Source organism: Microtus oregoni, unplaced genomic scaffold (genome assembly GCF_018167655.1).
Source record: "Microtus oregoni isolate MIOR12 unplaced genomic scaffold, Mior012 000053F_ref0000044, whole genome shotgun sequence".
Classification (NCBI taxonomy): domain Eukaryota; kingdom Metazoa; phylum Chordata; class Mammalia; order Rodentia; family Cricetidae; genus Microtus; species Microtus oregoni.
In genome coordinates this window covers 9,348,520-9,365,774 of record NW_024543829.1, presented here as the reverse complement: position 1 = coordinate 9,365,774, position 17,255 = coordinate 9,348,520, and the positions used below count along the sequence as shown (strand labels likewise).

Sequence of the window (17,255 nt, the reverse complement as noted above, 5' to 3'; positions counted from 1 at the left end):
AATAAACTCACAGTAAATAAAGAAGGGCTACAACTGGTACACTACTACATAGTAAAATGAGCTGTGTGTGTGTGTGGCAACATTTAAAAAGGAGTATCAGCTATGATCTCCTTAAAACCACCACATAACTTCAAAGTGTGACTTTCAAGGACCTTGAAATCCACAGACAATTCTAAGCCAAGCTTTATAAATTCTTTAAGTCCTAAGCACAATCTGAAATCATGTCTTAGCTAATACACAAAATAATGAGACTCAAAGAACCGCAACACACAGTGGGTAGTGGGGTCACTTCCTCTGACGACTACAAAAAAAATTTTATGTATTTTTAACTGTAATTGTCAAAAACAACCGAAACAATTAACACTATAAATATTATCTCTCTTCTTAAAAGTTGTACAACAAGGGAAAAAAAAAACCAAGAGAACACACAATATCCATAGAAGGAATTGTTAAATGGAATTGTGTTGACAAGTCAGATACCAGCACCGTCTACACAGAGCGCATAAAGCTTACTGTAGGGCATTGAAGCACTGCTGGCAATGGAGGAGGCATCGCTGCAGGTGGACGCTGGAGACGGTGGGGGACCCATTTCTGTCTTGACCGGCTCCTGCTTACTCTCAGGCCTAGGGTGAGAAAGTCCTCTCCTTATAACCGGAATAAAACAAACTTCCAGTTGATGGAAACAAGTTCAGGAGGGAGGGGAGACGTCTTAATTCAATGGCTATATTTTTAAACACAAACTTATTTCTAACTACAGCTCCATGCAGTAAAAGGGCACATGGTGCACATAAGAGAGAGAGCTGCTCTGACGAGGTCTCCCACGCTGGCTTCTCTAGAAGAAACCCGAGCGCCATACGACGACAGTGCCACCACGTCCTATAGGCAACAAAGCACACACGCGATACACCAAGACTAACATCACATTACAAAGAATTTGGGTCCTCATCTTAACCTTCTTGCTTCCTAGTGCCCTCCCTGAGAATTTCACACCTCAAGTGAAGGCACTTTGATGACCGACACAGTTCTACTGAAGGAGAAATGGCTGTGCTCTCAATATAGACGTTCACTGATAGAAACTAAGTTACAGTTTAAATAGCACATTCTCTTCATCTTGTTTACAAGTTATGTCTGGTTGTCTGTTGTTTTGGGTTGAGACAGGACGTCTCTGTGTAGCACTGAAGAGCTGGGAAATCCTAGCTATGTGGGACCAGGCTGACTGTGAACTTAAGGTCTCTTCCTGCCCCTGCTTCCTAAGTGCTAGAACTCGTGTGCACTCCCAGATCACCACGCCCAGATGACTGACATTCGTGCACCCAGATTATCATACCCAAATAAGCAATATTTGTACATAAAAGCTGGCCCTACCCTAACACTATAAATTTCTATTCTTTTTTTTTCTTTTTTAGAGTTCATAAAATAGGAAAGTAGGATCTGTTTTTATTTTTAGGTCGAATACCACTGTAATTGGGTCCACCCATTTCTTTAAATATTAAAAAAACCTAAAATTATAAATCTTAAGTATTACTGTCTTAATACTTATACTTTGATTTTTTTTGTCTTTTTTTGCTTTTCCAAACAGGGCTTCTCTGTAGTTTGGGAGCCTGTCCTGCAACTAGCTCTTGTAGACCAGGCTGGCCTCAAACTCAGAGGTGCCTCTGCCTACCAAGTGCTAGGATCACTGCCCAGCTAGGTGTGATTTCTTAAGTGTATATTTTAGCTTACTAACAAACCCCTGTGCTTCCGAGTTTCAGCCTGCACTTCTAACATCAAAAGAAATGTCAGAAATTATAATAAGCTTATAATCATTATATCAGAATTTCAAACATTTGTGTATGTGGTCATTTTCCATGTACCAAAATTAGCAAAAAGAAAACACTCCTCCATGTCATAATGACTAAAGGCTACTGTATAGGAGAAAAGCAAATGCTGGCCTAACAGGAACATGGAATAGTAAGGAGTAACACTTGCAAAGGGCACACGCTAAGAACAAAAAGGCATTGAGAGAGAGAGAGCACCGCTTGTCAATCTGACCACCACCAAAAACTGAATGCAACCTAGGGGTAGAGAGGGGACTGGGTGTACAAGAGCACTTACTGCTCTTCCAGAGGACCTGTCTTGGCTTACACCTGGCTTACACAGAGAGAGAGAGAGAGACAGAGACAGAGAGAGACAGGGAGGGGGGGAGGGGGGAGAGAGGAGAGAGGAGAGAGAGAAGCACTCATACATAAAACCAAATGTTTTGAAAAAGAAACTTTCACATACAATGAAAGCTCGGCAATTTCCCCATTTCATTATGCAAACTTTTGATGGCCATGCTCATCCATACAGTAAAGCTGAGATTTAAGCATAGGCCTCAGTACTCACTTTGTCTCAAGGGTTTTGCTGGCCTTTTCCAAGCTTTTCAGACTCTCCGGAGACCGCAGTTGAAATCTACAGCTATCATTCATATTCCAAACTGACTCCATTAAGACACCAACTTTAGGAATCCCAGCACTAATTGAAAATGCGACTGCTCCAGCATGATAAAGAGGATTATTTCTTAAGCACACCTGGCAAACAAGAAAATCAGCATCAGGGGGGTACAGCAAACAATGCATCAGTGATCGTACGCAAAGTGGGCTTCCTGTGTTTCCAACACAGGTTTACACTCACATGGCTTACTGTAACCTCCTCACTGCTCGGACTCTCTCAGCAGTGCCATTGGCTTGTCCACTAGCAATGTATCACTAACTAAAACTCCCTCCTCATGGCTGGGACTCTCTCAGCAGTCTATCAGTGTGTCCATTAGCAATGCATCACTAACTAAAACTCCCTCCTCCTCGTGGCTGGGACTCTCTCAACAGTCCATCAGTGTGTCCACTAGCAAGCACTGTATCACTAACTAAAGTCCCTCCTCACTGCTCAGACTCTCTCAACAGCCCATCAGTGTATCCACTAGCAATGTATCACTATAAACTTCACACAGACGTGTCAGTGAGGGAAAAGTAAACAGAAAAGCAGGAGAAACTGGAAGACACAAACTGGAAGACAAAGACATTTCTGTGAAGCTTTCCTTTTGCAGGGCATTTACACCCAGAGACACTGATACATTTCTATGAAGGTTTCCTTCAGTGGGGGACCTTTACACCCAGAGGCTTCAGTGGCCACTGTAATCTTTTAACTTTAAAACGAACAGGGTGTGGCAGCTCAGTCCTAAAATCCCACACTCAGAAGGCTGAGGTAAAAGAAATGCCTCAGCAAAACAAGAGCAAGATTCCTAAACAAACAAGTTTACATGTCAATAACCTATAAATTTCTCACTGTTAGCTAAAAGACAGTGCTTATTAAAGGACCTTGTAGAACTAAGGTTAGACTCTAAAGCTTTAAAAACATAAGAAGAAGAAAAGAAGGAGGAGGAGGGGAATGAGGAGGAGGGTAGGAGGAGGAGGAGGGGGAGGGGGAGGGGTGGGGGAGGAGGGGAAGAGGAACAGGAGGGGGAGGAGGAAAAAACAGGTTTTGTGGCACTTATCCGCTGAAAGCTGGCCTCTAAAGAGACACTGTCAAACAAACCACAACAGTGGCTTAGTTTTCCTCAAGAAAAATTACATATCATAAACTATAGTTTTGGGCATACACACATACATAAGTAGTTTCGGAAGCAAACTTGGAAGAATGTTCTAGCCAGAAACTTTCAGGAAAAGGAGTACTGTCTGCCACTTTCCACCACAGCCAAAACTAGCCATATGTCTCTCTACCCCAACATTTAATAAGTGTACCTATCTAAGTTTATACGAAAGACTTTTCTTGCCACACGTGGTGGTGGCCTTATGAGGCAGAGGCAGGAGCATCTCTGTACATTTGAGTCCAGCACAATTTCTGTGCAGCAAATCGCAAGCTAAGCTCTAGGCCATCAGGGCTTCAAGGTGAAGCCCCATCCCAAACATAAACAAAGCTCACCACACACTTTCCCTAATAGGTTCCAGCTTTGCTTCACTTTAAACAATAAAATTTGCCAGGCAGTGGTGGCATATACGCCTTTAATCCCAGCACTCAGAAGGCAGGAGGATCTCTGTGAGTTTGAGGCCAGCCTGGTCTACAGAGTTTCAGGACAGCCAGGGCTGTTACAGAGAAACCCTGTCTCAAAAAAGCAAAAATAAAATCTAGTAAAAGCTGAGAGACCAATAAAATGCTCAATAAAAAATACTTTAATTGAAATCAAAACATGGCTTATTAACTGAGGTTACTTCTTAGCACCATATTACAATACATGCACTTTACAGACAAGAAGCATGACGTTCAGTTCCTATCTGCTCAGTGTCGGGATGTGGAAGCAAGTGGAGTTATCCAACACTTCTTTCTGATGTCAGTAAAGCAATGTTTTTCTTTTCTGTAGCTCCATAAACCTCTGGCTTTAAACAAAACCTCAGTTGTACCTCAAGGTACTCTGATGTGTTTTATCCTTCAGCAATAAGTTATCAGTCTATTTTATTTAAAAATTTTCCTTTGAGTAAAGAGATGTCTCTAAACAATTAAGAGCATTCACTGCTCCTACAGAGGACTTGTGTTTGGGTCCCAACACTCACAAGACCACTCAGACCAACTGAAAGTCCAGTCCAGGAATTCAGCTCCTCTCCTGGCCACCTCTAGCACCAGGTAGAGTACACACGTGATGCAATGCACGCGTGCAGGCAAAGGAGTCAAAAACAGATAAATCTAAATATAAAAGTCATAAACCTTTTCCTTCTTAGAGTATCTTTATTTCCCATCATCCCTGCTTATACTAATGTCATCACTTGTTATTTAAATAGCTGTTGTATTTTGTTAAATTCAGCCGGTAATCAAGGTTGAAACTGAAATTTAAATGAACAGGGGGAAAAGGGAGGCTTCTACAGGAGAGATGCCTTGGTAAATAATGAAAATTGACTAAGTCCAGATAGTTGGTATTTCTATTTGGAAGGTAAACAAACTCGGAATAAGACAGCCATGGACTGCGGGTGATGAGAAGACAGAGCCACACGAAGAGAACCAGTATATTACAGCTGGGATCAAGAAGTGACTATTTCTTAAAACACAGGGAATAGGGTGATAGGACCTTTTGGTGTCGAGAAAGAACCTGAAATGAAAATGCTACATGGAGAAAGTAGGTAGCACATTGTATAATAAAAATCCACATTTGTACTGAGTTTCACAGACCATGAAGCTTTCTAAGCTTTTTCTCATTCCAACACTTGTTACAAATTATAAATATTGAATTTTATCATCTCTCTCTTTTAAAGCATGTATTTGTGTGTCCGTGTGTGGTTACACGTGCATGAGTGCAGGGACTTGTAGACTCCAGAATCACTCACCTAGACCTGGAGCTTCAGGGAGCTGTGAGCTGCTCAACAGGGACGCTATTGACTCTAACCACGTACCTGCGTTCCGACGGTGATGTTTGGAATGGAGGAAATACCAGCACTGGATTTGGGCTTTTTATTTTTTGCTCTAGCTTTCTCTAACATTTTCTTCCTTTGACTAAAAGGGACAACACCCCTGAAAGGAAAACCACAGACAAGTCAAGAAAACAGCAAAGCAGCCCATTAAATAAATCTCAAATTATTTAGTCATTTAAGCATTGCTGGTACATTGCTTCTCCAATATTTTTTATTTCAGAACAGTATTAATCTGCAGTTAAATTCTACAGAAAATAAAACCAATATTGTTTTTACAAGTAACTTTTTCCTACAAATAATTACTTTTGATGATGTAAATTTACTAGTACTCCCTGAAAATACAAAGAATAAATTGAGTCTTATTAACAATAAAGCTAAATATATAGCCGGGCGGTGGTGGCACACGCCTTTAATCCCAGTACTCAGGAGGCAGAGGCAGGTGGATCTCTCTGAGTTTGAGGCCAGTCTGGTCTACAGAGTGAGTTCCAGGACAGTCACCAAAGCTACACAAAGAAACCTTGTCTCTGAAAACAAAACAATAAAGTTAAATATAAATGATGAAAAATCCATGCAATAAAATTTTAGAATAACATATATCCCATAATTTAAACTGTGTAACAGCAAAGTGAGTGTGTGTGTGTGTGTGTGTGTACAGAAGAAAGGGTTACAACTACCTGCAAATAGTCAGTTACCCACGCATAGTACGAATCCATATAATTAATTCCACTTTGTGCGCTCATGAAATTTAATAAACTTAGTTGCTAGCTACACCGTTTGCATAAATTCATTTAGTTTCTCATGCAACTGCTTTAAAGAGAAATTGGTGTTCTAGAGAGCACTGCCTTTTCAATGACCCCAAGGTGGTATTCTCTTCAAAACTGCTTTCTATATAATGAGAACCCTCTGTCAAAAACACTTACCACCAATATAAATTATTCTCCAGTTGGGCGCAGGTATAAAGGGCACAGCAATGTAAAGAAACTATCCGTTCTCCTTGAAGTTCAGAGTAAGTCTGTGCCGTGTGCTCTAACTTAGAAGCCACAGAACTTAGTGTTTCATCTACCCATGTAGCAACCTACGGGAAATAATAGTAGAGGCTTAAGTAAAAGAAGTCTCTTTGGAAACCAGTGTGGTCAGCATTGGAGAAAGGCATAATGCAGTCTATGAACTCCAAGTCTGCAATGCTCAGAGTGCAACAAAACGAAAGCAAGCACTCCAGAAAAGGCTCCTGGAGAGATGGCTCAGGAGTAAGAACAATTGCTGCTCTTGCAGAGACAAGGTTTGGTTCCCACCATCTACACTAAGGCTCACAATCAACTCTAACTCCCGTTCCAGGAGATCCGGCACCCTCCCTCTGGCCACCGAGCATGCACACGGTGCTCTGACGCACGTGCAAGGAAGCAAAACACTCATCATGCACATGAAAAACTTCATGCCTAACCTCATGTGAAGTGCAATGCCAGTCTCCAGCCACACCACCCTGACAGCCTGACCTCATCTTAAGTGGAGCATCAATCTCAACAGTTCATCCATCTCTTATAGCTCCTTAGCCCTTCCTCCTGTCTCTTAGCACTTTCCTTCCTAGCTTTTCCTGGTTACACTCTCTTTTCTTCCATTAACAGGAGAAAGCGACTTTATACACAAAGCTGGCAGGATAAGCCTAAAAGTTCAATCACCAGAACCCACAAACGTGTGAGAAGAACACTGTCTCTCCAATGTGCCATGTGCGCCCACACACAAGTAGACTAAGAAATTATAAATAGTTTCAAAGTTACATTATAGTATAAACTGCCAACAAAAAAATGAAAAGATGGAAGGACTATTGTAAACGTTAGCAGGCTTTTAGTATGGACACGCATCAGAATGGAAGGTGGAGGGCAGAGGAAGAACGCCCGACTACCCATGAAATAAACCATCCTGAATGCAAAATGCTTCCCACCTTGTTGTTCTCAGTCGCTACAGTCGCTCGTATGCTGTTTGCAGACAGGAGGACGATCTTCTCGTTGGTCAATCCCAAAAATGCTGCTCGTGGATGATGCAATGAAGGATTCTTTAAAAGCATATGAAAAATGATTATTGAATGATTACTATTTCTTATGTTGATATGTAGTCACTCATTCCAAGAGTCAACATAATAAACTACCTGGGCATTTCTGTAAGGCTCAGGTTCACTCCATCTCCACTGATACAGTTCTCCTTTACTGCTGACAGCCAGAAGCTCAGAATACAGAGCCCCAATGCAGGTAAATTTTGTTCCATCCTATAAAGTAGAAATAAAATACAAATTGGTCAGATCACTTGGCTCAGACATGGCTTTTAACCACTGCTTACGTAGGCAGATAAGTCACAATCTCAAGACCCTCACAAGTCCCTGGCTCCTAGGAACTCATGCTCCTTCAGCCATGCTAGCCTGCTTCCTGTCTCCAGGACGATATTCACCAGGACTGTTCTCAATGTTGTCTCTGCCTCCACCTTCAGATAACCCATTCCCTGTCCTCATCAAGTCTATGCAGAAGACTCAGCAGCTCTGATGCTGTAGCTGCTCTCACCCTGCCTTTCTCTCAGCTCACACATCGCACAGCCCAGAACATTTCAGATGACCTTTGCCAACCTCACAACAGTCCATAGAAAATACTCGGTGAGTGTGCTAGATGGGGGGGGTAGAGACCTTTCCCTGCAGACACTTCTAAACTGCTGACACCCATGTGCTTTCTTAAGGTAAAAGTTCATTAACTTTTAAGGGGGAAAGACATGTAATCGACTAGGATGCAATTATATATAAAAACAAGGAATGAATGTAAATAACGTAATTATTTTAATATAAGAATAATGACTGAACCATAAAGTTGCCCAGAAACCTCAAAGCAGAACATGCAGGAAAGAACCTTCCTTTGTCAAGGGCTATAAACAGGCTAGGCTTCAGAATACACAAGAGAGCACTGATTTCCATCTTTCTGCATCTGCAACCAACCATTTCAAGTCACCTTAAAGATGGCATCAAAAGATACCACCCAAAAGAATTTACATTCTTCGAGTCACCCAATCCTCTGTTCCCTAAGCCACAGGCACTGGAAGGCCACTCCCGCCTTCCTGGCAGGAAGTGCACCACATCTTACCTTCCCTACCTCTCAGTCCTTTAGCTGAAATTTAATTTAACAGTTGGGCGGTAGTGGTGCATGTCTTTAATCCCAGTACTTAGGAGGCAGGGGCAGGTGGCTCTCTGTTCGCTGCCAGCCTGGTTTACAGAGTGAGTGAGTCCAGGACAGCTAGAGCTACACAGAAAAACCCACTCAAAAAACAAACAAACAAAACCACAACAAACTTAAATATAATGGAATGGCATCAGCAGAGGGGAGCCCAAAATCTAGGTCCACTTACTAACATGACTTGATTTCAATTACGTTATTTCTCTAAAACCATTCTTCACATCTGAAATAAATATTTTAATAGATATCTGGAAGGGGGTGTGAACTAATATAGTAGGCACAGGACCTACTATAAAACAAATGCTTGGTCAGATTCAGCCATGACAACGCCCCACCTCTGTGTTACTGAATGAAAGCTCTTACCACCTCCTGTGTGCAGAGAAAGACCTCCTACCTTCTTTGAAGGGCACACACACAGACAGGCACACAGAACACAGCCCTTCGTATGCCCCTTTCCCGCAACAACCGTTAAAGCTAGTCTGTCTTTTAGTCTACCTTGTGGCAAACTGAATTCTCACTTAACTGCTTCTGAAACAAATATAATAGTCCTTCCAAGCGCCAAATGGATAACCTATCTGTTTCATCCATCTACCCCTTCGAACTCTACAAGCCAGCCACGTATGCTGCCACACCCTCTAAGTCCTAATGCCCAGGGATAGCCTGGGCTACACATCTGCTTTGTGTCCTTTTTCCAACTCCCTCATACACTGTATGTCCCCCCAGATTGCATCACTGTCCCCTTACATTCCACCTTCAGCCTCAGTAGCTCTATCAACTAGCACACTAAGCTTTGAAATACAAATCCCTGGTTTACCTGCAATACTCTCTAAAAGGAAGCAAGGATATAATAAATGTATCTCAGTACAGGCTTATGCATACATCTTAAGAGAGACTCAGAAGAAAGTAAGTCACGCCCCCCCAAAAAAGCACAAGTATGAACTTCTCAAAGAGTCGCAGAAACTAAGACATACCCAAGTGTAGGTATGGCTTCCATAAGCATCATCTTCCACAAGAAGATACTCCCACCCTCATAGGTGGTCCCTGCCTCCACTAATGAGCCCATCACCCACTGTGTACTCTTGGGATCTAGGAGCCTTCTCTACTCTTCTTTTTCTCTCATCATCTAGCAACCAGTCCGAGAGTGGGTCTCCCTCCTTGGCCCCCACTATTCCTACTTTGGTTAAGGTCTTCACAGTCCCCCAACAATCCTGCCATGATCACAACTGACCAGAAGTCCCCTTTCCTGCTCCTTTATGATATCAATAGTGTCACTTACTTAAACACAGACAAAAACCTCACCAACCTCCCCACAGTAATTTCCTAGAGACTCTTTTGGACCATTAATCACCAAAGATCAAGTCTTCAATTGCTTGGCAAGTTGACTACAGCCATCTACAATATACTCCGCCCAGCGCACCACTTCTACTTCCTGGGCTACAGCAGCAATTCTGTGCGCTCACTGTTCTACAAGCATACCATGAGCTCTCGGGCACCATCATGGTCGATGCCCACTTACTACCTCAAAACTGTTTCAGCATCAGTGACACCTCTCTCCTATCAGTCCCCACGGGATTCTCTCCACACCTCAGGACAGCGCAGATGATAGTGCTGACACATCACACTCCAGCAAGTGCTTCCCAGTGAGCTCCTACTGTGAGTTCTACAGACTTCAGGCCAGTGGACACACGCGCTGCACGGTGCAAAAAGCACATCAACCAACTGCGCAGTGACCACGGAAAACTGATTCCAACACCTTACAGCAATGTTCTCCTGAGGGCTGCACAGCCCAGACAAAACACCCTAACTGCAGAGGGACAGTGACAAGACCCTCTCGGAACTGATTGTTACTCAAAAAAACAATAAAATGGCTTCCAAGCATGGCAGCCCACTGTTCACCACCTGGGCTGATGTCACAGAACCTGGAAATCTGCTATGGGTGATGTTGATGAACGGTACAACAACCAGCCTAGGGAAGGGACGGGGGGAAAAAATCCCTTGTTCACCACATGTCGCTAAAACTAAGCACAGCACATTACCATGAAGAAAAGGGCCAGCATCAGCAGTCGGCTGTCCTGCCCTGCTTCACCTCTTTCTTTCCTGTGCTCTGTGTCGTCCTGTCTCATCTTACTCACCTCATCAAACTGCAGTTTACACATTTGTAAGCCTTGTTTTTGTCTTGTTGGCCTGGTACTTGCTGTGAAGCACAAGCCAATCCTGAACAAACGGCAATCTTCTAGAGAGCAGGGATTGTATGTGTGTGCCGTCATGCCTAAATGGAGCTAACTTTTAATGGACGCTTTTTAGAAATGTCAAATTATCAATAAAACATTTAAACTTCTAGAACTCATATGCATCCACATGAAAACCATTAAGATGAGGCAGCGCAGTCAATAAGCATGTTCCAATGGTAACTTCTAGTCAGAGCCAGGTACCACATGTCAGCCTCTCTCAGCACCTTCAACAGATAACGCACACAACTTCGTGTGCACAGAGTTGGTAGGAATACAGGTACTTAATTCCCCTAAACTATCTGAAAACATATCCAGGACATAAGTGTTAGTTAAGTGCTGATCTGATGATCCCTTCTCAATACCCCCAGACAGCCACCACCATCAAGCCCTTCCTGGCAGCTCAGCAATGAGGAGTGGAAGCATCCTTTAAATGTATTGTCAAAACCAAAGCAAAGCTTTTACTTTAGTGAGGCTATTTATGGGGAGGGGGGGAGGGGGAAGGGGTATATGAAACACCTTTGCGGTTTGCACAGGATGCTCCAGCATTTTACAGTAGATGGCCACCATGATTGAGCAGACTCAAACGTCTCATCTAGAGCTAGAACCAAGTCAGCTGATACCTACTTATTAACTGCTTTCCAGAGGTAGTTAGACATGCATGTGCATGCGCGACATTATATCCAAGTCCTTTCACACCATCTTCCCATGCCAAAGATCTGTGATGACCAACTGTATTTGGCTTTTCTTTTTTGAAGACTACATTAAAGTGAAATCATACAGCGCATATGTTCTAATTGTTTCAGGTGCCTTCCTCTAACTCTAACCCTTTACCCCAACCCCCGTGCACGCATCAGCTACGGTGGCTCTGTCCCCTTTGGGCACACTCCTCAGAGAGTCTGTAGTCCACTGACCTCTATACACAAATGGAGGTTGTGGCACCCACAGGAATAAACACAATAAATAAGAAAATGAGTCTAAAAATGAAAGAATGTGAATTAGGAATTCCCTGAAATTAAAAAATGAGATATATTAATTTTTTTTTTTACCTCAAAAGAGACTACTTTCTATTTAAGGGACCCTGCCCAGGCTCTGGCCTCCTTGCTAACTGTACCACTATCGAGTCATGTGAGCACTGCTAGAGTGCTCAAAGTTTATAGCAACTAAGAGGACAGGGCTGAAGAGATGGCTCAGTGGTTAAGAGCTCTGCTTACTCTTCCAGAGGACCCAGGTTCAAGCCCAGCACTAGTACGGCATCTAACAACCTTCCAACACCCTCTTCTGATTTCCAGGAACACCAAACACAACAGACACAAACATACATGCATAAAAATATTTGATATACATAAAACATAAAAAATGAATATAGTTCAAACACAAACTATAAAATTCTGATGACTAGAGTATACAAAATTAAGACTACCTTTTCATATACTGAAATGCAGAAATACATTATCCTTTAATCCCAGCACCATGAGTTCGAGGCCAGTCTAGTCTAAAGAGTGAGATTCAGGGCAACCAGAGCTACATAGAGAAACCCTGTTTCAGACATAGATAAATATATATACAGACACACAGACCGACAGACAAATAAATTTTAAAACATGCAAAAGCTATCAAATTCACATTTCAAGTATTAATGTCTAAGTGATTATAATCTGTATCTTGTAATAGACTTGAAGCTTCACGAAAGTTCCAGTTTTCAATACAGTCCCCGTACCTAGCAAAGCAAAGGCCTCTAGCAGCAATCAGTCAGCGCATACCCAACACATGCTCTCCACCTGCTCTGGTTCTCAAGTGTTAACTCCAGCACAACATTCCCAACTCTCTTGAGCTGGGGACCCTGAGTTCTCAGCAGAGGGCAGTTGCTGCAGCTAACAACTGCATCCCAATCCTGTTTGTCTCTGTGGCCTATACACTTCCTGTAGCCCCTCTCCTGCCTTACCCTCCTCAGGAATCACAACCCTTAACCAATCTGGTGAAAACAAAACAAAACAAGTAACAGAGCTCTAAGGACCCAGGCAAGAGAATTGAGAACAATAATGTCTGAGCCCCCACAGTTGGAAGAAAGGAAGGAGGAGAGAAGGGTCAGAGAAAGAGAGGGAGAAGGGGAGGGCAAGAGGAAAGCAAGAGGGGGAAGACAGCGGGGAGGGAGAATAGGAGAAAGGGAAGAAAAGGAGGGAGATGGAGAAGGGGAGCTACTGATGGCTTAAACACTACCACAGGAGGAGAAGGAAGGTGGCTAAGAAAATACAATTCAGGGAAAGCATGCTAGCTGCCAGCAATAGCAGCCCAAAGACAGGTGAAGTACATGGCCCCTCTTATATTCAAGTTTCCCATGTGAACTAAGTAGCAAAAAATACGTTGACTGAATTAAGATTGATACTAACTATGGGAAAACATAAATATAGAAGGTTGAGTATTTCCCCAAATCTGAGTTCAAAGAAATAAAAGATAAAACTCAGATCAGACTCTCCATCTGCTGGTGACTAACCTCCAAGATGCCCCCACACCCTTTCCCTTGCTTAAGACAGGGTCTCATGTGGTCCAGCCTGGCCTTCAATTCCTGCTTCCTCACCTTCCCAAATACTAGGGTCAGAGGTGTGAACCAGAAACTCAAGTTTATTTACGCTTAGGACTTAGTCCACTCACTATCTGGGGAATTAGGGGAAGGAGGACATGGTTTTTTATGAGTGAAGAACATGGATGCTAAGAACATCTGTAAAGGCCTTTGAAAATGGACTGACCGCTGAAGACAGTGGAACACATACCACAGCAGACTCCACTGTGGCAGAGGTGACTGCAGAGACAAGCCCTACGTACACTCGAGGGCTTACTTAGTGTTCTGTTTTCCTTCCTAGGCCCAGTGTCACAGATCAAAGGGTATGTCAGAATACACTGTCATGAAATGGAGAGCCTCATCCTGTTCTGACATGCACACTGCTTCGGTGACCAGAGACTGTCCTGTAGAAACTAGGGTCCATCTGGCATATCAAATTCAGCAAAGTACATCTCTACCAAAGAATATAACGATTATTTTAATTATCCCCAGGAAAAATGTCCCGGAGGATAAGTGCTCATGTGTGGCTGGAACTATCTCCCCAACTTCTCTGATTCACTCAGCAAGCAGCAGCAGCAGCACCACTGGACGAGAGGTCCATGGCTTGGTCAAAGCTCCAGAAGATGCTTCTAAAACAAAAGACAGATGAGCACTTTAAAAGTGCTGCCTCTTTCAATAGCCCCGCAAACAACAGGACAAAACGGAAACTCTCTACGGAGGGACGGTTGTTAGGAATCTACTTGAAAGTACAAACTTTTCCCAAATACCTTATCAGGCCACCACTGTAAATCTTCCCCCAGGGACACCGGACTTTGGACAGGTGTGTTCTTCTTATCCGGGTTTGGCTCCCCTTCCTTGCTGGTAGAGCCCCTTTCATTATCGAATGAGGCTCCGTCAAGCCACCTTCGCTCCCGCAACCGTAGAACAGATTCTCGTTCCCGCAAGAGCTCGGAGTCTCTCTCTAAGGGAAGAAGGAGAACTGGTATGCAATCGGGTCACACCAGTGGGATAAAAGTAAGCCACTCTCTAGTACACACCCTGCAGGACGCAGCTAACAGCACTTCATCTACTCAAAATGCATACGATCAATATCTAATTAGGCTGACATGCAACATTCAAACATTGACCCTTCAAGTGACTAGATAAAGATTATACGCTAGTGTTTTTCACACTATGCAGAGGCCGTCTGATGTTTTTGGAGTAGAATTATTCCAAGTTTGATTTGGTGGCTTTTTTTAATGGATTTAAATATTCTAGAATTATTTTATTACTTCATTATTCATATGAAATTCATATTATATCATTAGAAAAACTTAGTATAAGAGTCTTTGGTTTATAAAATAGAGTTTCAAAACATTAAATACAAGTACACCAACTGGGCTGGCTAATTATTATATCAACGTGACACAGGTCGAATTATCTAGGGGAAAAAAAAAAACATGGATTCAGAAAATGCCCCTACCAGACTAGTCCATGGGATTTTCCTGAAAAGTGGCTGGTGTGGAAAGGCCCAGTCCTATGTGGGGCTGTAAGAAGGCAGGTTCTGGGTGCTCTAAGAAAGTAGACTGAGCAAGCCATGAAAAACAAACCAGCCGCAACATCCTCCTTGGCTCTCCCGCCACACATGAGTGCTGGGCCTCAGAGACTGTGATGTAGTAGTAGTTCGTACTGAAATAACCTTTCTCCTCCCTGAAGGGCTTTTGGTCATGGTGTTTTATCTCAGCGACAGAAATCCTAGCTAAGGCACAAACCAAGAGTGTCAAATGTAACAAATGTTACAAATCCTCCAAATCCTCGAGGTTTGTTTTCTCAATGAACAAACAGAAAAGCTTAAATAGGCTGAATTATATTTCGATAAAGTAAAAACTCAAGTCTTTGTTAAAGATAAATTTATAAGATGGATTTATCATGTTGGATAAATTATTTTAAATGTTTTGAGAAACAGACAGGCGTTTTTGTTTTGTTTTTTGTTTGGGTGTTTTTTAAGGGGAGAACCTTTCTAGATAAATCTTTCTGTACTATCCCTTAAAATTGGCCTCAAATTAACTTAAAGCTACAGCTACATTTCTGGATGTTTGTAGGCTACGTTTGAAAATCGTCCAAAGAGCCAGGTGTGGTGTCAAACACCTGTATTTCCATTTCCAGCACTTGGGAGAGGCAGGGGAAGGTGGATCATTGATTTCAATGACAGCCAGGGCTACACAAAGAAACCCTGTCCTGAAAAATTAATAATATAGTAAAAAGAAACCTTTTGGACAATACATAGCTGAACCACATCAACTGCTGCGTGAGGCTAGGCATGTCACGCAAGGCAAACCACTTGCCCAGCATGTGACAGGCTTTGGCTTCAATTTCCCAACACCACTAAAACAACATAAACTGCCACACTGCCCAAGTCAACAGTGGTTAGTACAGCTACTTCATGATTCAAACAAAAATATCTACACAGAATGAACTTAACAAACAGATATTTAGGAGTTGCTAATGTCAGAAAGTATGTGTTTCAAAATTCAACACACGGCCCTGTTAAAGCGGTAAAGTCTGCGCTGCGACATGTGTTCATGTGAGAGGCGACAGCCACAGCCGACACAGTCAGAAACCAGTATCTGCAGAGCAAGGCCATCCTTAACAGAGCACGGCATCTTTTCCACTTTACTAATTATTGTAATTTTGGCTTATTTTGTCTATTATTTAAATCAAGCAGTTTTGAACTCTGGAAAGCAAAAAAAAAAATTTCCCTGAGTAATAATGTAAGCTAACGTAGCTCCAAACCTGCACTACACACCTTTAGAGATTTTAAACAGTAATAATGTAAGCTAACGTAGCTCCAAACCTGCACTACATACCTTTAGAGGTTTTAAAACAGTAATAATGTAAGCTAAAGTAGCTCCAAACCTGCACTACATACCTTTAAAGATTTTAATAGCACATTAATAAGGCAAATATGTCTGTCCGTTTAGTACCAGTCAGTCCTGCTCAGTTTTTCATTTTCACTCGTACGTCTGCTCAGCATTTAAAATGAACACTACTGTGTTGTTTCTAATCAACAAACTAAGGAGATTTTCTTTTTCTAAATGTTGCATGTCACTGTAAATTAGAATTCTGCTTTCAGTTAGATCAAAATCTATCTTTCTAGGTAAAAATATACTTAGACAAGTCATAGCCTTTGGTTTATTTTATACAATAAAATCCTCTCTAAAATTCTATCATGGCACGCCAAAATATAAAACCTAGTTTTAAAGTCAAGGCTCTCAAGCAAACTGAATGCAGTGACTTCACTCTACTATCATATCTGAGCTCAGATACAGGTGAATTTACCACTATCTTTCCACATAGCCAACCCACAAATCAAGAAATAAATGCAAAATTACCTCGAGATGAGCCTAGCCTAGAAAGTGATGAACGGCGAAAAGAAGGGTAACCAAAATAGCTAATGTCCTCAGAAAACATGGCATCCGCATCAATAATGACACTTGGGTGGGCGGAGTGAATGTCAGCATCAAGAAGAGACATAAGATCTTCTACAAATAAAAACAAACAAATATAAGTTAAGATGCTATAGATAATGTATCTGTAGACCACTAAAGATCTCTAAAAATTAAAATACATTAAAATCAGAGACTGTTTTCACTGCAGGATCTAAAAAATAAAATTAACATTATGAACACAGATCTTTTTTTTTTAAAATATTTATTTATTTATTATGTATACAATATTCTGTCTGTGTGTATGACTGCAGGCCAGAAGAGGGCACCAGACCCCATTACAGATGGTTGCGAGCCACCATGTGGTTGCTGGGAATTGAACTCAGGTCCTTTGGAAGAGCAGTCAATGCTCTTAACCTCTGAGC

General features: G+C 42.2%; 1 protein-coding gene across 2 annotated transcripts in view; it reads right to left on the bottom strand.

The window, feature by feature from the left end:
* Positions 1–17,255, bottom strand: part of Ubr5 (ubiquitin protein ligase E3 component n-recognin 5) — a 110,230-nt gene that overhangs the window by 52,182 nt on the left and 40,793 nt on the right. Inside the window, exons 8-15 of one of the 2 annotated variants that reach the window (XM_041637444.1) lie at positions 16,777–16,926; positions 14,173–14,384; positions 7,555–7,671; positions 7,351–7,461; positions 6,332–6,486; positions 5,394–5,511; positions 2,365–2,549; positions 514–623 (exon numbers count right to left, since the gene is read on the bottom strand). In XM_041637444.1, the coding sequence (XP_041493378.1) occupies positions 514–623; positions 2,365–2,549; positions 5,394–5,511; positions 6,332–6,486; positions 7,351–7,461; positions 7,555–7,671; positions 14,173–14,384; positions 16,777–16,926 (1,158 nt within the window). The remainder of the gene's footprint in view (positions 1–513; positions 624–2,364; positions 2,550–5,393; positions 5,512–6,331; positions 6,487–7,350; positions 7,462–7,554; positions 7,672–14,172; positions 14,385–16,776; positions 16,927–17,255) is intronic. The other variant, XM_041637445.1, reaches the window with a different exon arrangement.